The sequence below is a fragment of the Thunnus thynnus genome, chromosome 7, assembly GCF_963924715.1.
Source record: "Thunnus thynnus chromosome 7, fThuThy2.1, whole genome shotgun sequence".
NCBI classification, from domain to species: domain Eukaryota; kingdom Metazoa; phylum Chordata; class Actinopteri; order Scombriformes; family Scombridae; genus Thunnus; species Thunnus thynnus.
The window spans coordinates 20,389,211-20,409,524 of NC_089523.1; the positions used below are offsets into that span (position 1 = coordinate 20,389,211).

The window sequence follows — 20,314 nt, forward strand, 5'->3', positions numbered from 1 at the left end:
ATGGAGACTAGCCTTGAGCCAAAAGTGATCCAGATAAACAAACTTCCTATATATTTTGTACTGAGGAGGGTATAAAGATTTCAATGTTTCAACAGTCAGGAAGATATACCATAATCGTTCAGATATGGACGTCAAACGTGTGTGTGTGTGTGTCCCAGGCTGCAGCTGCATACAGTAAAGAGAAACTCTCACAGTTGAGCCAACATTATGCAGCAGCAGCCTCATTACGAGAGGAGTGGATAGGTTTATTGATAAATGATCATGTTAATATTCTCTAGGGAATATAAATATTGACTACACTGTCATGTCTTAGTTAGAGTTGTACAGTACAGTATGTGCCACTGACTTGCATCGTAATGCCTCCATCAAAAAGGAAAAAACAAAGAGCAAAGATGTTTGGACCCTTCTTTTTTAATCATTTTACCAAGCATACTTCAGCAAGTTCAATATTTTTTAAAAATCATGACACTTCATGGTGAGTTTGCTCTACTTTGTTCCTTAAAACAATAACAAGGTCTTTAACGCAATTTTAAACTTTTCAAATATTTACAGTTTGTAACAAAGTTGTGGTGTGAAGTCTGAAAAACCAAAATAGTACACAGGTGTTAATGACCCATACTGGGTAAGGTGACCTACCCACTGGACCGTCTGTGGCCCCCTGACACCCGGTCTGATGGCATCTCTGAGTTTCTTTACATGGGAACATGATATAGAAAAATATGCAGCAGAACAGATTCTGTGCTGTGAGAAATCAAGTCTACCAAATCTATATATTGCATTTCGAAATAAACAATATTCTACTGATGCGGCCTTCAAGTAGGTGGTTATAGAAAACGTTCAGTAATACGATAGAAAAGCTGACTTGGGCGTCCAGAGGTGTGAACTTCTACTCCACGAGTGCAGAAGAAGAAGAAGAAGAGGTGTCGGTGTAGTTTTTTCTTGTTTCAAGTGTTCAGAGAGGTCGCTCTGTGGAACCATTTTAATTTCCTTTTTCGTGCACAAGTCCGAGGCTGATATTCAGAAGCCTTTCGTCAACGCTTTTACCCATTTTCTACTCTCAAAACGTGATATAGGAGGTAATTTTAAGGTATCAAGACGTGGAAAGATTTAACCATCACCCCACTGCTTGTTCTACGTCCCACTGCGGTCCAGGTTTTTTTTTTTTACCTTGAATAATAAAATTAGCCTGCCTGAGGTGGTATTTTAAAAGAAATATTGACACAACGACTAAATAATTAATCTTAGCAACATTTTCATCTACTCGTGTGTTCATTCAGGATGAATCTCAGAAAAAGGGAAGTTTAGGCAGCAGCATCCTTATATGTGGAGTTACAGGAGAAATTTAAAAAACCACCATAGTGGGCAGCTTGGTTGACGTCATGCTCATGCCTTAAACTCACGTACAGTATACTTAAATATATATTTCTAAAAAATCATAAATGGCAGATATGATTGAGACATGATAACCAGCTTTCTGGTCGGGCAAGAAAATACACACAGTGGACTTAGAGTTTGAAAGAATCTTCAAATTAAAAGCTTGGAGATAAACTGAAGTGATTTTTCAATGGCAGCGTAACTAAAGTGTGAAAAAAAAGCATCTATTTTTATCTAATAGTAAACCTAAAGCCACAGTGCAGCATTAAAATCGTCCATTCACTCAGGCGGAACAAAAAAAACAAAAAACAAAAAAAAACTCCAGTTAATATCAATCTGCAGTCCTGTGTGTTGCCAGGATAAATGCAAAAAGGTGTGGATACAAATTTTTGTAAAGAACGTATAGAAAGAGTCTGGTTAATCTTTTTGGATGTGTGTTAGGTTCTCTTGCTGCCCAGTCTCTTAAAAACACTGACAGCCTTAACGTCCATCTGGGCCCCGAGACTGTCCCCTCCTCCTCCTCCTCCTCCTGCTCCTGCTCCTGCTCCTGCTCCTGCTCCGCCGGCCCCGGTGCTGCTGCTGACCTTGGAGCTTGCTATGGTGAGTTTCTCCTGAGCTTTGGGTCGGGTGCTGGTCACTCTGTTGTCCTGTGTGTCAGCAGGAGGAGGTGGACCGGCTGTGCTCTGGTGCGTGGCAGGGAGCTTGCCCAGTCTCTGAAGCACACTAATTTTGGCAGGTGGGAGGCCATTGGAGGAGGAGGTGGAGGAGGAGGTGGGAGTGTCGGAGGGAGGTAGTTTGAATTTGCCTCCCAGGCGCCGCAGGGTGGTCGGGGCTGGTTTTGCGGCGGGCTCTTTCTTCTGGGAGGGAGGAGGTCTTTTGAGGACGCCAGCGTACTGGAGGACGGAGCCTTCTCCATCGCTGTCGTCCTCGTCGTCTACGTGCATGTTTGCAGCTATCTTTCCTGGCCTCGGCCCGTCTTCACCCGCTCTGTCCAGACGACTGAACACACCAGTGGGCTGCCAGAACATGAGCGTTATAATTAAAGAACTTATCTTTAGGCCTCCATCCAAAACACACGGATCTATTAAGATGTACTGACGGGTCTCACCTTGTTATTGCTTGTTGTTGTATCTGCCTTTGATTCAGCCCCAAGTCTCGCAAACACAGAGGTGCGCTTCAAACCTTTTCAAGGATCAGAGTAATGGGCAATTAGATAGTTTACACACAAAAAAAACATAAACTGTATAACAGCTTAACAGACTGTGATAGGGTTGGTTCATGTTTTGATAAATTATTAGCAAAAGACCAATAATCAGAAAAATTCTACAACTTCCTGATCCTCTACTGATCATACCAGTGAAATGACGTAAATCTCATCTTACTGTTGTGCTTATCAAAGGACCAGTGTGTAAGATTTAGTGGCATCTAGTGGTGAGGTTGCAGATTGCAACCAAGTGAATACCCCTCTACGGAGGCCACGAGACTCATTAAAAAATGTGAAAGTCCCTCTCTAGAGTCAGTGTTTGGTTTGTCCGTTCTGGGCTACTGTAGACATGGCGTAAACATAGCGGTGCAACATGTCAGGCTCCATGGAAGAGAACCAGCTCCCTATGTAGATATAAAAGGCTCATTCTAAGGTAATGAAAACACAACAATTCTCTTTCTTTTCAGATGATTATACACTAATTAAAACATAATTATAAATATTATATTCCATTTCTGCCAAGTCCGTTCTGCTAGATGCCACTAAATTCTAAACATTCTAACCTTTAAGACAAAACTGTAGCTAATAACTGTGGAAAGTGAAAGTTAAATATTACAGATTTCTTTTAATGGTTTCATTAAACTAGGCTCTAAATGTATCAATGCTACAATTATCAGCTCACAAAGTTTAAATGTACTGTGAAGATCATGTGTCAGAAGAATAATTTATTTCCTCAATCTGAGGAAGCAGCTTCGATTAAGCACGTTGCCAAAATTTTACCAGAAAAAGAGAATAAAATCATAAAAGCTCGAAATGTGTCATTCAGCTTTTTCAATGATTGTGTGATGGCAATGAGGGAAAAACTAACTTTGTGAAGGTTGTAAAAGATATCAAACATGTCTATTTTGTTACTGCATATTTTCTCCCTAACAGTTATTCTTCATTTCCTATTTTGAAATGTTATATTATACAAGTCTACACTGAGAAATCTGGCTTTTTATTTTTTTTGAACTTCTAACCAGAGGTCCTAGTTAACAATACACATATACACTTTGCTTTTCCATTTTGAATTTTTATTTATATGATAACTTGAGAGTTTTGTTCCCCTCATGAAAGGAAATGCGTTACAAGCCCTGACAAAGAGCATGTTAGGGTTTAAAACTTTAAGAGTGAATGTGTTGAAAGAAAAGTGCTACTGACAGAACCCACTTACAAATTCATGCCATGGAGGAAAGATGATAGTCACAGATTTTACAGGTAAAATCTTGCTGATGTGAGACAAAAGGAAAAAAAAGAAGCACAGATTGACAGAGGAGTGTTGGCGGAGTGTGAAGTGTTAGTAAAGATGAGGGATAAAATTATGTCAGAAATGAATGAAGGTCAAGCAGGCTCTGTTTTTTAGTCTTCTGATTCAGTTTTAGTATGAAAGAAGTCTGTGAAAACTTTTAGTACTGATTAGCGGTGATGAGCGACAGCGTCATTCAATCATGTTGTCTGCGAGGCGCCCAGACTACTGGGTCAGGCCTACCTTTCTTGGCCTGCTGTGCCAGGATTCGGCGTGTGCGTGCCGTGGTGCCTTTGGGCATGTTGATGATGTACTTGCCTTCCATCTCGGCTGTCACACGCCGGCGCTTCACTGCTGGCAACCCGTTCCCCTCATCTGCTGGCTGACTTACAACTGACAAAAAATAAAGTGTTGGGTAGACGAGAATGAAACAGAGGCAAGAAAGGCTGGATTTGTTGGTCAAGAGGGCGATGAGGTGAATGATATCTACCTGCTTTGTTACTCTTGTTTGCTTGCATGTTGGACACGGTGACAGAGAGGCGGTTGTCAGGTCGACGGGCTGGAGTGGCTGGCGGGGAGTCGTGGCTCAAGGCATTGGCAATCATACGAGTGGCAGCTGAGAAAAGACAGGGACATTCTTAATAAGCTGTGATTTATCTTGTTTCTTATGCAAACTCAATTTTTCCACCATATTCTGTGCACAAGACCAGATCAGAGGACAGCTGGGCTTCACAGTTGTCTTCTGAAATGTGAGAGGACTTTTGAAATTAAAATGGCACATCAAAGAATGTGGTGCAAAGAACTGAAGGAGGTCTTGTACAACCTGGCACCGGGACCAAATAACTAACTGATGCAGTTTGTTAAAGTAGCATTAGATTAAACTGATTTACTTATAGAGACACTTACCCTTTAATATGTTCCATTAGCTGACATAACAATGACAAGTTAAAGGGCAAGTGAAAATTCTTATTTTGCACAGCTTTAGACTGTTTTAGGCTGTCTCTTAAATAAGAAAGAGGAAGAGGTTAAGCTACTGAACAATTGGTCATACCTACTTGTGCCAATCCAAACCAGTTTGACATTGTGCTGTATAAGCGCTGGTTGAATGTTAAGTGCACATGAATGATCCAACAAAGCTGTTTACTTAGATCGATGAACAATATCCAAGCTACAGATATAACGTATGTAATAACGCTGAAAATGGGTCGACCATGTTGCTCCCTGAAAGTAAGATGCATTTCGTATGCATTAACATATTCTGTCAAATTGCGATTATTATTATTATGCACATTTAAGTTGCTTACAAACATACACACATACATCATCATTCAAATGCCACACAGCCGTTAACTAGACAGATGATACTGGCCCAGAGGTAGACAATATCCAGTCAGGGTTTGTCCTACAGCTAACCTTGTGTATCAATACATCTTGTATTTATTGTGTGTGACAGTAGATATTTCCATTTTCTGGGGAAATTGGCCTTTAATGTAGAAAGGAAATAGAAGATTTTTTTTAAATCTATCTACTGCTAAACATGACTCATAAATCTCTGCATCTAAAAGTATAAAATTGTACTTAATCTGAGCTTAATGGAAACTGAATCTCAGCTGATTTGTATCGGCTGTGAATCGCAGGGTATCCAATGTTTTTTAAATAATTTTCTTAATCAGATCAACGAACATATATATTGAACCTTTTTGAGGGGCAGATGGACACCCCAACTTCTGGTGCTATATTGTTTTCTCAGAAAGTTTAGAACAATGAAGAACATGGATGATTGTTATGTGATTTGTACACTTCGTGATCATAAAGGTGTTGTTGCCTGTTTGATTTGATTTGATCAATATCTTTAAAGTTTTTCTTCTTCAGAGAACACAAGTTACCTTCCGCTCCTTTAACCATCACCGTTAACCATCACCGATAAGCAGCACAACAAAGAGTCATCAGGTGGAGACAGTCTAAAATCAATTTAATGCACTTAATAAAAACATCAATGCATGGAACATGTGTATCAATATCTTATGAGAGGAAGCATTAAGATATTGACACATTGATTTTTATCCACTCCTGTGGTTATCTTCAATATTTTATAATCCTACAACATGTATGAAATGTCTGCCTCTTTCATCTGATCACTGCAGACAGAGTATATTATTATACAACTGTTGATTCGTATTGCTTCCAGCTGGGCTGATAAATAAGTCACATGGTTGTCTCACTCTAATAAATGAATGTATGAAGTAGGACAGATGATAAACACTGTTGTTTCATTGCCCCAGACTGAACAGTTGCTGTGACCCTAAACTTCAATTTGAAAATAAATCCATATAACTTATGACAATGAAAATCTTTTTAAATTGTGGTCCATTGTTTTTTTCCAGAGAAAAAAGGTCAAATGTTGACACTTACGAGTGTTGGCAGTTCTTCTGAGCTCGGCTTGAACACTGGTCTGTCCTGAGGAGATGGCTTCTGTGGCCATTTTGCACATGTCCTGAAGAGCGAAGGTAGGAATACATATTACAGAGGTCGCGTTAAATTCACTGTTTACAGTGAGTCACTGACTTTCAAACACTTTCCATGACTGCATTCACAAAAATACATCGTCCATTTTCAACATTTCCTTACTTCAAACATTAAACTGTTAAGTCTGATCTCACCTGCCTGTAGACCTGCTTGGCGTGTTTAAGAATGGCAATGATGTCACCAACAACAGTAATGCCGAGGTCCATCATGATGTCTTTACTCAGGTCCATCAGCATATTCTTCTGAATTCTGCAGTGACATGAAAAACCAGAAAATACCGTATTTGTTCCCTTGGTCTTGACCAAAGAAAAACAGAGGTATGTTGTTGCCCTTTAGGTTATTTTTTATTTTATTTGTTTATTTGATAGGGACTGAGCACATTAATGAACATCAGTATACAATACAAGATGTAAACATGCCAGAGTTAGCAAAAAATTACATCTGTAGTCCCTAGGCAGGTAACAAAAACAGAAACATTTTAAATAACAACACGCAAATATAAATATATGAATACAAAGTATAAAAGGACGAAATACATTGTACACATGTCTACTTAAAAATGATCACAGTTCTGGTTTGCCTTGAGCCATTGTTTGAGATGAGACTTAAAGGTGGAATATGTGGGGCGCTCCCTTATTGCAACCGGTAGGCCATTCCAATATTTACTTCACTTTAATCTTGCTTTAATCACCACACGAATAACACAAATAAGTTTAGTTTTTAAGTGTCAAATGTCAAATTATAATTCTATCAAATTCTGTCCATTTTAAATTCACACCACAAACAAACTGCACTAGAGTTCACCTCAAAGCAGATGGAGACCCCCATTTACAGATGGTCTTGGAGGTGTTGTTTGTGTTATAGCTACTGCAAAATAGATCATCCAGAGGATTATATGATATGAGTATGACTTTAGTTCTCATGTGTGAGCCCTAAATGACCTAAAATTAATCAATGGAACTTTTGTCTTAGGCTGGACCAAAAGAACCAAACTAGAGGATCAAACACGGCTAGATTTGTAGAAAGTGATTGCAATGTAAACTGCATTTGTAATATTGATCTAAAAATCACAATTTTATTTCTTCCCAAATCATTCATATCTTGTCCTGACTGAATTATTTTTGCAGTTGAGGATGATTACGTTTTGGATTATGACTGTTTAGATGCAGCCGCTCTTTCTACTGGATCTGGTTTCTGCATGTCATCACCAGTGAGGAAGGATGAGACCAACAATCAATACATGACCTAACTTCAACATTACTGGTCTCAGGTTTTTACTTTCACATGTAGATCATCATTACATTGTTTCTAATCAGATTTATTTGTTTTTTGATTAACTTGTAAAGATTGAAACCAATCAGTTACGCCAATGATTTTACTGCAATGACGCAGATCAGTTGATGGGAGAGATTGTGTGTCAGCTCAGTTACACACTAATGTAAGAGTGCAGTGGAAAAGCATATGAAAACAGCACATCATGATGAGGCTAAAGCATATCAGGCCTATAAAAAAGGAGGCATTAGATTACCTGTTGTCGACAAAGGAGACTGCATAAGTGACAGCGAGGCCGGCTGGGATCCCAGCATCCTTAAAAAACTGAATCCACTCTGAGGTGGCTTCAGAAAAAAATAAAAGATTGTAAGCAATCATAAATCAACAAAAGCTAGCAGTTATTTTTAAGAGTCTTTTTAGTGCCAAAATCCCTCTTTTTGTTACTATACTTCCACCGCAGCTCAGCAGGGAAACACAAAGAGGGAATTTGATGCTAAAAATACTGTAAATGTGGCAGATATCCACTTGATAAGACCAACTCAGACTGCTGAAGCCTCATATAAGCTTCAGATAAACTTTTAAATGCATTTTTACACAAAATGACTGTCGACACACTATGGATTATCACTTACATCATCACTTACATTAAAAGTGCATTTGAAGGGGATCTTTTAATGGCCAGTATGAACAGGAGGGATAATTACAGCGAGGAAAACCTCTTTCAATGTTCATATGGGCACCTGACTGTTGTTGTAAGACAGACTTAAAAATTTACGAACCCATCCTTTCAACTCACAATGATATAAAACAGCAAAAAGCAGAAAATCCACACATGTAAGAAGCTGAAACCAACATACAGCAGCTTCTCTGTTGTATATGTGACATACTAAATTGAGTAATGATCAAAATTAGTTTCTGCACTACTTGTGACCACAGTAACAGTAGATTGGCCTCTTCAAGGTAAACAACATAAAGTTATAGTGTAGATTATGGTTCTCAGTCATACAGCAGTAGAGTACAGTGGGGGTTTACACCTCTCACTGCACTCTACTGTAGTCTATAACCCCCACTGTCTGGCCGGCGGGAGATGTAAACCCTAGGAGACAGCAACGTGTTGAAGTGTGACACATGCTGACCAAGGCCAGCTGGAGGTTGTTTATAACACCGAGTATGAAACGTCTTGTGGTCTGAGTAAAAGATCCAGAGTGGAGGGAGCGCGACAGCTGCCACAACAATGGCTCATCCCAACTGGGAGTCACACGGTGGCTAAATTCTCGTTTGACACTTAGTGAGGCGTCTCTTTAGGGGCAAAGTATACCACAAATAAAAGCTTAAGTGCTATCAAAAAAGATATTGTAACATTATAAAGCTAGATTTATGGATCACTGTCAATAAAATGTGAAAAAATGTGATTCAAATCTGATACAGATTCAGTGCCGGTTGGCTAACGTGAGAATAACACGATGAATTAGCTAAATTAAACGATTAAATCGCGAACAATTCAGAGCACAGTTCCCCCATTACATGTGTTGTAACAATAAGAAGTGAAATCACATATTTAAAGCACGACTAACAGAGCGGTTACTGCTAGCATCCCGCATTAGCATTGTCTTAGCCATGAATTAAAAGGTGCTAACTGCGGCAGCCAAAATGAACAGAACCGCTCGTAAAAACTCAAGACAGTGTTTCGAGTTAATGCAGTGGCCTTATCTAATGTTAAAATACAGAAATATTTTAAGTATTGCCAAGTAGTAACGTTGGCTAGCCGGGCCTTTATGCTCTCACCTGTTGTCACGGACGCCATGTTTACAATAAATGTGTGGTGACGTAGGCGGCTACATCCGGGCATCCGTGACGCAACTTCCGCCCCTCAAAAAAAAAAAAAAAGTGATGTGAAGTTTTATTTATTTGTTCCACCAACAAATTTGTCTCAAGATGTGTGGATATTGATGAAAAATGTGATTTTCGTTAAAAAAAAAAAAAAGAAGAAAGAAAGACAAAGAAAAAAGAAGACTAAACATTTATTCATCAACTAAACATTTATTTCATGAATAACAGTTTACAAATCAGGATTCTGGGAAAAATTAGGATTATTTTAACACTCAAACGAACCATTTAATTAAGCTTCCCCATCGTGTGAACTTTTCATGATTAAATTTGGAAAATATTTTGAGTCTATCCAACTTTTAAACAACAACGAATGTGCACATACAGGTAGTAAGGTCCAAGATTTTTTTTCAAAGAAATCTGATTTTATTGCCCACCTTTTCTGTTATTTTTCTATTTATTAATTATTATTAATTTGACCTTTTGTCCTGTTAGCATGTTGACTGTATCAACAAACTGAAAGTGAAGTCATATCCTTTATGTCATCTTTATTTCGTCACGATGCCTACTTGTTTACTGTTATTGTATTATTGCCACACATATTGTAAGTGATGATTTCTAAAAAATAAAATGTTTTATTTATTTTGGTCATTTCTGTTATAAACATAGTTTTAAACTTTCTGTTAAAGATGTTATAATATATTTTGAATGTAAAGACCCTAAAATTGATTTTATTGTTAATGTGATGATTATAACGGGTAGGTTTTTTTTAATTCACACGTTGTTTTTCAAAGAAATTACCATTATTTTCTATGTTCCTACATGATTTCACATCATTTTAGTTTCAATAAAGTTTCAATAAAAAAAAAAAAGAAAACAGTTTTATTTATGGACACTAGAGAGCGACACAGACTGCAAGCTCACACAAAACACCCACCATATGCAGTTATGATCACTTTAACTATGAAACATTCAAGTTGCTGCTACATGTGCTCCTTTTTATTTTTGGTTTTATTTAATTGTTCTATTGCATCATAATACATATATAAATATTGCTAGTTAATCTGTTTTTGTTTTTTAAATTGTTAGTTCAAGAATATCTTATTATGTAATACCTTGTCTTGATTGTTGAGGTCTGTGATTGTTTGAAACTTAAAAAATAAAAAATACTGAATAGCACATTCGGCTGACATTAAAAATATTGTCAAAGCATTTAGTCAATTAATTGATTAGTCGATGGACAGAAAATTAATTGGCAGCTATGATCTATTTGTTATGCCAAACATCAACCTGGTTACAGCCTCAGAAATATGAGGACGTTCTCTGTTTTCATTGTAAATTAAATACGATTGTGTTTTAGACTATTAGTCAGACAAAACAAGATATTTGAAAATGTCAGCTTGAGGTCTGGGAAATTGTTATTGAATGTGATGTGATTGATGTGAATTTTGAGTTTTCAACATTTCCTGACATTTTATAGACTTAATGATTGAATAATTAAAGGAGAAAATCAATACAACATAATGACATTAATCGTTAGTCGCAATAACAAAAAGATATGTACAATCAAAAAGACAAAAACACTAAACACAATCACTTTTTAGCTCCATGGCAAACACCTGCAGTTTCAACTCAAGTAACAAAGATAATAACAGACTTTTTTTTTTCTTTGATTTTACATTCAAGGAAAATTCTGCATAAGTCAAAGAGATCAACAAAGGTCAAGCATTTAAAAAACAAGAGACGTGTACCTTAAAATATGTTGTTTATTAATGCAATTTCTTCACAAATTGGAAATTTTGACATTTGGTCAAACCATCATTAAAGGAGACCGCTCACCCAGCTTTTGCAGTCCAGAAGCTGAGAGAAAACAACTGCATGGATAGAAAACAGAGCCACATAAGATCAGAGAGCAGGGACTGCAAAAGCGACACAGCAAATTTATCAACACTTTGGTCCACTTCAAGAGTTAAAAACCAATGAAATTAAAGTCATAAAAATAAGTAAACAGCACTTTATGGTGATGTGGAGAAAACTAGTGAGATATGTTAAATTATATATGAACTTAAAAAAAAAATAGAAAATTTGATATGAGAGCACCTTGATGAGCTGACGTAAATATCCAAATGACAACTGTCATTTTAGGCAATGTCTGACGACGTCACATATTAAACAAGGTTTCTTTGGGCCTTTTACTGTTGCAACCTCAAAAGTCATATATCACCTGTTTCCAAATGTGACAATATGACAACCTTTGCTTCAAGAATAAAGATACATTGTTAAAATATGAAGTAAACTGTTACAAAAACAGATGAAACATTGATAAAAGCAACATCTCAATGAAATGAAGCAACCTCGGTCATCAAAAATAAGACAAAAAAAAAGAAATGACTTTTTAGATCATTTGTAACATAATCTCTCTGTGAAGATTGTCTCGAAACTTGATGTTACAATAATTAGCAAGAATAACGTTTAATATTTGAACAAAAAATGGATAATTAAAGCAATACATCCTCACACTGGACATATAGTAGCAGTCAGTTTGAGCACTGCGTGATTTGCTACATTATGTTAATCCAAGAGGATAATAAGTATTGCACATGAATCAGAGTGTATAATGGGACTTGTGGAAAAATAGAAATACATTGCAACATTCACCACATCATAGAAAAATAGGAAAGCTCTTGTATCGTCGCCGTTGTACAGTACAGGTAGGTGCAGGCAGCTTCTCTGTCTGAATATTTCTCCTTTTCCCTCTGTGTCACCTTTTCCCAATTCATTACCAAACCATTTGTGATTGTAACATAACAGAAAAAAAAAGATTTAAAGCAACTTCAACTAAATCCAAGGCAAAGAAATTAGATGTAAGAATGAGTCTAATATGTTGTGTGGCATTCAGGGGCATCGGTGTGAAGTGCAGGTACAGTACAAGGGCCCTCTGAGATCTGTATATCACACTTAAAATGTAGCAGGCAATTGATATTAAACTAGGATGAAATCACAGAGTGATTACTGGGCTTCCAGCGTTTCGTCTGCGGGGGATTCACTGCGTTATTGGCTTCCATTCAGAATAAAACATCCCCCGTGAGACGAGCAGCGTGTTCATTTGTCTGGAGCCTCAGCAACAGCAATAAGTAACCTTCCACCATACGACGTGGAACTGCCTCATTATTATCGTATACTATAAGTAGCACCACAAAAAAACCCTATATACATGAGAACTATTGAATATGTTTTATGCTTGCTCTGACACCAGAACATATTCTCATCACATTTGCATTAGGAGAGGAAATCAAAAGGCATCTCCAACAGCTGTATATACAAATACAGTCCTTATTCAACATTTTAAAAAATGAGGTCTGCCCATTTTCTGACCACCAGGAGCCACATTTGAAAGAAAACTGATAGCATTCATTTAGCCATCGTTTGGATTAAATATGTTTATTTATTGAAAATAAAGCTTCTTTTCCAGCAAATACAATCACAATTATTATTATTATTTTAAAATCTCAATTAGACAACATATTTGAATACAAGAATGGATAAACTTTAACATAATGTTAATATCAAGGATAAAACTGCAATTATCCTTTAAATACACATTTCAGTTAGGAAATAACAATGTTATTGAGTGATATGTTTACACTGGCAGAAATGCATACTGAATATAAAATACTTTCTTCTTAAATGAAACTGGTTAGTCATGACGTTGTCATCTGAACACTTATAATATGTGTATTGACATTCAATTACACTACTGCTATTTTTTTTTTCTCATTTTGCATCTGCTAAGGATCAAGTGGCATTAAGGTGTCAGTAGCTTTGGGACAGACCTCACAGAGAAAAACAAACAGACAAAACAAAGGCGTTATCATAACCTTCTAACATCATAGTTATAAACATACATCTACTTTGTCTTGGATAGTGCTTTATACTGTTTATAAAACATAAATACACACTGAGAGAGGCAGTGACATCGTGCTTCATGTTAAGGGACAGGGCAATATTTTAAGTTTATTTATTTTTTTTGCTCCTTTAGAAAAATATTCATTTTAAAACTAAACCTCAGTAACATCTTGTCTTGTTCTTCATTGACAAAAATATCCCATTTAGATCTGCAGACATTCATACTTTACAATCATGGAACATACACTTATATATATACATGTTACCTGTATATATGTATATGCATATAGATTTATAATTTTTTTTTTTGACACAGAAAAACCCTTGTAGTGCACAACATGCCTCCAAAAGTTGCCAAATGAAAATACAATAAAATAATGAAACAATAGTTACAATGCAACAATAATAGTAACAGTTATGAATAAATCTCCCGATTAAAAACAAACAAACAAACAAACAAAAAAAAGAAACGACAACAGCACAAGTGAAAGCAGAGGTCAATGCAAAAACAATCAAACGCACAAACAAACATAAACATTAAAATATATAACAGTTCTCACGCAAACATACAGGAAAAAACAAACTGTTTCAAATTCACAGGCGAAGAAAGGACGCTCACTCCACAACATCAGCCCGCATGTTCTCCCCTTTTTTGTTTCCCGGGTCTTGCTTTGTGCTCACTCGCCACATCAACCTCCATAAAGAAAGAAATAAACGGGCCAGGTGCCTCCGAGTGGACACACTCATAATAAACGCACCCCCACCTTGTCTCCGCTGAGAGAACAGGGGAGGTGCGGAGACCACTGAGCCCAATATTTAGAGGTTGTCTGATTCACTACATTAGAAAAAAAAACGTCCCTCCTCGAGATAAAAGGCATCGGTTCACATCTGATTGATTCTGAGCAAACAGGCTGGCAAAAACACGGAGCCGGTGCGCTGCTGCAACAAACTCCCTCTCCATCCTCGCTTTTAAATCAGCCTCACAACATAAGATGTGTCTTAATCTTCATTGTGTTGACATTGGAAAAATGGCTCAGCAGAAGACAGTGGCATCCATCTTGCATTTTGCATCTATGTGCGTGTGTGAAAGTATTCAATTACTGTTCACTGTAAGGATCCGCTCTGAGCAATGCGCTCCAGAAAAAGGTTCTTCTGTTCAGGGGGGGTAGGGGGTCAGGGGGAGGTGGGTGGTTGGGTGGGTGGTTGTTGCGTCCATGTCCTTGTATGAGAGGGTGCAAAAGGCTCGTGTTAGTTGGGCCGGCATTCACTCAAGGTCCCAAGGGCTCTCGGGGGTCTTCGGGCTCTCGGGGGTTGAAGACTTCAGAGAGAGGGAGAAAACACAGAGACAGAAGAGGAGAAACAGAGTTGGCTAGAGATGGGTCTAGCATGGCAGGTAGGCAGACGGCAGAAGAATTGTAAAAACGAGAGAAGAAAGCACAAGATTTAAGTGGAGGCTGTGATATTCAGATCCCCCAACTTGCCAAGTCCAAGCAGCAAATGAAGAAGCAGAAGGAAGTCGAGCAGATGAAGTGTTAAGAGGTGAGCGAGAGATCAGCAGTCTGTCTCCCACAAGAAAAGACCCTGAACAAAAGTGTCCTTTGTCCCTATTTCAGATCTGCACAAATACATTCAGCAAGAACAAGAAGGGAGAAAAGGATGGAAAAGGATGAGAGCAAGAGCACTGGAAAAGGGGCGACCGACAGAGGGAACAAGGTGGGGGCACCAGTGCTTGTTGTTGGAGTGTAAAGTGAGCGTGTGGTTTATCTCACTCAATGTACTGTACATGATGATGATTGGGAGTATTGACTGTGAATTAATTTGTTCATTCAGAACACTTAAGATTGGCAACTTGGACGGCCTGTGTGTTTATTTACTCATCGTGTCCAGTTGCAGTTATTCTTATAATAAAAAACAAATGTTTTCTTTGTTAAGCTCAATATTAAAGGTTTGATTTAATTGATTTCATGTGCAACTCTCTGTTTATATGGCTCTTTATTGGAATGCATTTCAGAATGTGTAAACTTTAACCCAATCAGAAACACATGATTGTTTCTCTTTTCTTTTTTTTTTTTTTTTTTCTCAATCTGTGAGACTGCTTGGCACTATACGTGTACTTAACTCAGCCTCTACTTCCAGCGATGTGTGTGTGTGTTGATATGTGTGCGCGTGTGTTTGTCGGTCAGTCAGAGCGCCAGCAGCGAAGGTGAGTTCAGGGAATCGGATGACTGCTCGCTACTGCTGTTCCGCTGGTTGGCACTGACCCCGCAGGCTCCCTCTGGGTAGGTGAACACAAATGAAGATGTGTATGAGGTGTTGTAGCTGCCAATGGCCGCATCGTCATGGTTACCACCACCACCACCACTGTCGCTGGCCATGAGGCATGGCCCGCCAGGTGCCGGCTCACTTGAGCCATAGAAAGAACTAGAAAACTCTACCTCCTGCATTATCCCTGGCTGAGGCTGCTGCTGGACTTGCTGCTGCTGGACTTGCTGCGGCTGCTGCTGCTGCTGCGGCTGCTGCTGAACCGGAAGCTGGGACTGTGAGGAGGCCGGATGGGCTGTGTAGGCAGGAGGCAGATAGAAAGTGTCCTCCTTCACAGCCAAGCCCACAATGGAGACAGGAGGTTGTAAGGTCTGGGGATGGAGCTGGGTCTGGACCGGAGGGAGCTGCTCTGAGCTCTGCTGAGGCTGTTCCTGGTAGGTGATCTTACAGTTCGGCTGGTGGGCCACCAGGACAAACTCCAGCCGCTCCTTCTCCTTCTGCAGCTCAGAGATCTCAGCCTCCAGCTCTGCCTTCTCCTCCTCCAGTATGTCTGTCTCCTGTGGGCAGGTACAGAGAAGGAAAGACACAGAGGGCAAGGGGAGAGAGGGGACAGGGGGAATAGAGAGCCAAACAAGAAAAAGGTGGGTAAAATGAACAGAGGAGAAAGGAGAGGTATAGCAGAAAGAGAGAGGATACATGTGTTAGCTACACCAAACTTCTACTTCAGTGTTTATGGAGGTGGATGTTTATCCATTCCAGCAGAAATACGTTCCTCACCTGCAGTTGCATATGTAAGGTGGCTTATATAAGAGCCCATTAATTAGGCCATAAATACTGCTGGTATGTGGTCTGTCTTGAGCACTGTAAACACTCCACTTCAGCTAAACACCTCATTACCTCTCCCTTATTAAAACACACCTCTATGCTATGGGAGGTAACGTAAAGCATGTTATTATGATCGTTACTTAATCTGGCAGCTAAAACAGGGCCAAGCTCACCGACTGCAGTCTGTCTGTGAGCTCTCGTCGCCGGTTTCTGCACTTGGCGGCGGCCAATTTGTTTCTTTCTCGCCGGACACGCCTCTTCTCCTCTTCCTCTGGTGTGAGCTGGGATGAAAAGATATAAATAAAAAGGGTTAGGATACAAGTTTCGTCTTGAAAATGTGGTTATATTGTCTAAGCAGCAGTGGATGGGAAGTGGTGGCAGCGATACCAGCTATGCTTGTCTTTGGTGCATAATTTCCCTTTTGAGATGGAAAATGGAAACTTTTTACTGATTCCTTATCTTTCATGTGGTAAATGATACCTATTTGGTGAAAAAGACACAACAGATGACACATTTGATAGATTTGATACATTATTTCTTCCCTCCTCCTACATGGTCCTCTACATAGGCCTGGCCTTCCAGTCTAGTAGGTTTGTGCCTAATAAGGAATAAGGTTTGTGCCTTCAACAAATATGGAGTTGTCCTTCTTTCCTGCCCTTAAAAGTGTCTGTGCACACCACTGCTAACACAGTACATGTAAATGATTCTTTAGATGCCCATGTAGGTGATATACCTGTAGTGTATGTGTAACGTGCAAGAGCCAACAAACAAACGTTCAAGCACACACACTTACTAACACACCAACATCTCCATCCTCACTCACAGACTCGTCTCGTGTGCGGCGGCTGCGGGTTCTGGACTGGCGAATGGGGCCCGGTGCTGGGCCTGGAGTATCTGAACTTGGAGGAGTGAATCCAGATGCGGAAGAGTAACTGGGGCCTGGCATGTCGTAAGGGTCAACCAGTGAGACTGGCTGGGTCATGGTTGAGGTGCCAGTGGTCCCGCTCTGTCCAGAGGCCTGGGAGGAAATGAGGGTTGGCTGAACCATCCACTGCAGGTCCTGACTGGTGGTGATGGCGGTGACGGTTGGCACGAATGAACCGGGCATCTCCCCTCCGGCACTGGTCCCAGGCCCGCTGCCCACAATGCTCAAGCCAGCACCCGCTGACACACACTCCTGAGCAGGAGCAGGAGATATGAACAATAGACTTTTACACACCATGTAAAAGAAACTGCAGGTTAGGAAACACATTTATACACACGCGAAAAAGGCAGAAACACATGCAGGAACCAGCTTGAATCAATTTCTTTCTCTTATTGTAGTCATCACGCCAACCACAGTCAAGATTACACAACCTCGTGCTGCCATTATTACAAATGTACTATCCACAACCAAATAACTTCTATTGAAAGTCTAGTCCAAATTCTAATCAAGATGCATGGAAAACATGACATAAACATATGTCATGCTGAATTACATGGAAAAACAAACAAACACAAAATTTTTAATGTGTTTGGTGTTCTGGTAAGCTATAAAAATGGCAGTGTGGAAAAAAAAAGTCTGTGAGTTATCTAACAAGAAGAAAATATTGGAAACTTTAACATTAAAATTAGAGGTGTAGGGGCAAACAGCAACAAATATGTCAGTAATACATTATGTTTTAATCTTGAATTCCCCTATTTTAAGTCTTTTCCTGTGTTAAAACTTTTTTTGAAGTAAGCCTACAACAGGTCTAATAATACATCCAGAACGTCCATATCTGTCGCTTGTCTTTTGTTTAATTTTAGACATTATCGACCTGCATTAATATTCATAAAAAAGCGTGTTAAGACATTGGGACAGGCAGCTACGAGAGCGACCGCCTCGACCAATCATCTCGCTTAAAAATGTTTCCCTCCCCTCTCCCCCCCTCCATCCCTCCTCCTTCTTCCTCCTCCCCCGTCACACCCCCGGTGTTCCCCTTGGCAACGCGACGTAGCGCTCCAAAATAGAACAGGCATTTACGTCACGGCGAGGCCTGTGAGAGGAGAGCGGAGCGCGTGGAAGGAGACCGAGCGGTAGGGAGGGGCGGGGCTCCGGCGCTGACGTAGGAGAGTTCCAGAACTCTGTCATCCGTTCTGCGGCGTGCTGCAAACCGAGCACGTTGTCAACGCCTGGGAGCCGCTGCCGGGGCGACTAGCAGCAACAGATCACCGACATATTCAGACTGTAACGCTCATATATTGAAGAAAGACTATTTATATCTGACTGCAGGCACACACACTAACTCAACAGCTTTCTTTATGCGGTTTCCAATAGGAACATGAGCGCCACGTCTTTATGAAAATACGAAATGTATTGTCGCAGTCAAATAAAAGTTTTTTAAAGAGTCTCTTAAAAATAGATGCTATAGGCTACAGTTTCCATAACTGTTTTGTTTATGTCTACTCATACTGTAACATAGCCTACGTGTCATATGGCTATGAGGTGCTAAATTACCATAGTGCCTAAAATATAGGCTAGTGTTATAATAAGTCCTCTGAAATCTGCGGTCTGTATAAGAGGACATAAAAAACAAATACATACGCCTATAAATTAGGTTAATAATAATCAAAGTATAGACTGCTACATTGTATAATGGCCAACATGAAGTTTGTATTTACATGTTTGCAGAAGCACGTGCCCTATTTAACCTATAGGCCCATGTAACGTCAGCACATAAGGCTCACCTGTGCATGTACGGCCGTAAGTCAGACCTGTTGCATTAACACGTTAATTAAACAGCTTTACCATGTGCTGATTGTTTGTTAATTAATGACTCTCGCTCTCTGTGCTTTACGCAAAGCATGATTCACACATAGGCTACATGCAGCATTGCGCTTAGCCTGCTCACTCGGACTTACCTGCGGAGCGCTGGTGGTCGGCGGGCTCCCGAAGGAGTCCACGGAGGAAAGGTACTGGGACTCAATGGATGGAGACGAGCTTCCACGGGATCCGCTGTCGGGGTCGCCGGGGAACCCTTGGTACATCTCCCCGGAGGGACCGAAAGTGAACGCAACACCTGCAGTTACCGGAGAGAACGCGATGTCACCTGCAGCGGCAGGGCAGCGGCACACACAAGAAGATTACTTAAGTAGAAGTACTGTAGGGAGAGAATGACTGATGTTATAGGCAGCGCTTTGATAATGCTTTAAATAGTGCTCTCTGGTAAAAGCTGGATACCACTGAGACTAATTAGCTTACTTTTGTCTACGAAAATCCATTGATCACTGGCGAAAACTCTACAATAAAAGTCTAGCGGACTGTTTTATAGCCTTCTTAAAAGGCTATCAAAGGAGGATATAATAGGCTGACGGGCAGCGGTGGACAGATGTTTCCGAGCAGAGCTGAACATCTGATTTCTAGGTAAATACTTATTTTAAATACTTCATATACTGTCTAACGTACATATGATGTGAATCTGGACTTACAGTTGCTGATCTTTTTGTTATTTCCCGGCGAGATGCTCTTGGTTTCTTTCCAAAAAAGTTGCATGAAGAAGATTAATCCAGTTCCCCGCGTTCAGGGGGAGGAAAGCGTCCCAATTCAATCTGTTAAGAAGTCCTCTCGTTTAGCATTAAATCCTCTCCCAAACATGCGATGATAGATCCATACAGTCCGTTCACGGTAAGCCGGTGGATGTTAGCAAGTATTACGGTGCACAGTAGCAGATCTTGTCTTATGAATGAATCCATCCTCCTCGAGTACAACCAAGGCATTTCTATCGCTTAAGTCCCGCCTCGGAGTTCCGCTGACGTACATGCCCATATTTGTGCTTTGGTGTTGTGTTTGGTATCCTTGGTGACGTTGAGGG

The 20,314-nt window shown here is 39.8% G+C and overlaps 2 protein-coding genes across 6 annotated transcripts; both read right to left on the reverse strand.

Moving 5' to 3' along the window:
• Nucleotides 1-391: 391 nt before the first annotated feature.
• Nucleotides 392-9,535, reverse strand: c7h19orf47 (chromosome 7 C19orf47 homolog). 2 transcript variants are annotated; one of them, XM_067594827.1, is made up of 8 exons: nt 9,447-9,535; nt 7,918-8,005; nt 6,524-6,638; nt 6,276-6,357; nt 4,354-4,479; nt 4,107-4,256; nt 2,483-2,556; nt 392-2,390 (listed from the first exon to the last, which is right to left on the reverse strand). In XM_067594827.1, the coding sequence occupies exons 1-8, from the start codon at nt 9,508-9,510 to the stop codon at nt 1,812-1,814; spliced, it is 1,278 nt and encodes a 425-aa protein (XP_067450928.1). In that variant the 5' UTR covers nt 9,511-9,535; the 3' UTR covers nt 392-1,811. The 2 variants fall into 2 exon arrangements, with proteins under 2 accessions (XP_067450928.1, XP_067450929.1); XM_067594828.1 differs by having other exon boundaries at nt 4,182-4,256; nt 9,447-9,534.
• A 3,172-nt stretch (nt 9,536-12,707) lies between these two features.
• Nucleotides 12,708-20,176, reverse strand: fosb (FBJ murine osteosarcoma viral oncogene homolog B). Of its 4 annotated transcripts, XM_067594832.1 has the most exons (6): nt 19,932-20,175; nt 19,365-19,552; nt 17,275-17,658; nt 16,655-16,762; nt 15,830-16,213; nt 12,708-15,669 (listed from the first exon to the last, which is right to left on the reverse strand). In XM_067594832.1, exons 1-6 carry the CDS (start codon nt 19,993-19,995, stop codon nt 15,604-15,606), a joined length of 1,194 nt encoding a protein of 397 aa, XP_067450933.1. In that variant the 5' UTR covers nt 19,996-20,175; the 3' UTR covers nt 12,708-15,603. The 4 variants fall into 4 exon arrangements, with proteins under 4 accessions (XP_067450933.1, XP_067450931.1, XP_067450930.1 ...); XM_067594830.1 differs by having other exon boundaries at nt 12,708-16,213; nt 17,305-17,658; nt 19,932-20,176; XM_067594829.1 differs by having other exon boundaries at nt 12,708-16,213.
• Between the last annotated feature and the right edge of the window lie 138 nt (nt 20,177-20,314).

Bases quoted from the DNA above. Each gene is read 5' to 3' on its own strand.
- c7h19orf47 (XM_067594827.1), bottom strand. From the start codon at position 9,510: ATGCCCGGATGTAGCCGCCTACGTCACCACACATTTATTGTAAACATG. The intron at 6,358-6,523 runs GTGAGATCAGAC...TTCGCTCTTCAG, and splicing joins CCAAGCAGGTCTACAGGCAG to GACATGTGCAAAATGGCCAC. The intron at 4,480-6,275 runs GTAAGTGTCAAC...GTCTTTTCTCAG, and splicing joins CAGAAGAACTGCCAACACTC to CTGCCACTCGTATGATTGCC.
- fosb (XM_067594829.1), bottom strand. From the start codon at position 19,995: ATGCAACTTTTTTGGAAAGAAACCAAGAGCATCTCGCCGGGAAATAAC. The intron at 19,553-19,931 runs GTAAGTCCAGAT...CTGCCGCTGCAG, and splicing joins TAACAAAAAGATCAGCAACT to GTGACATCGCGTTCTCTCCG. The intron at 16,214-16,654 runs GTGAGCTTGGCC...ACCTGCCCACAG, and splicing joins TCACAGACAGACTGCAGTCG to GAGACAGACATACTGGAGGA.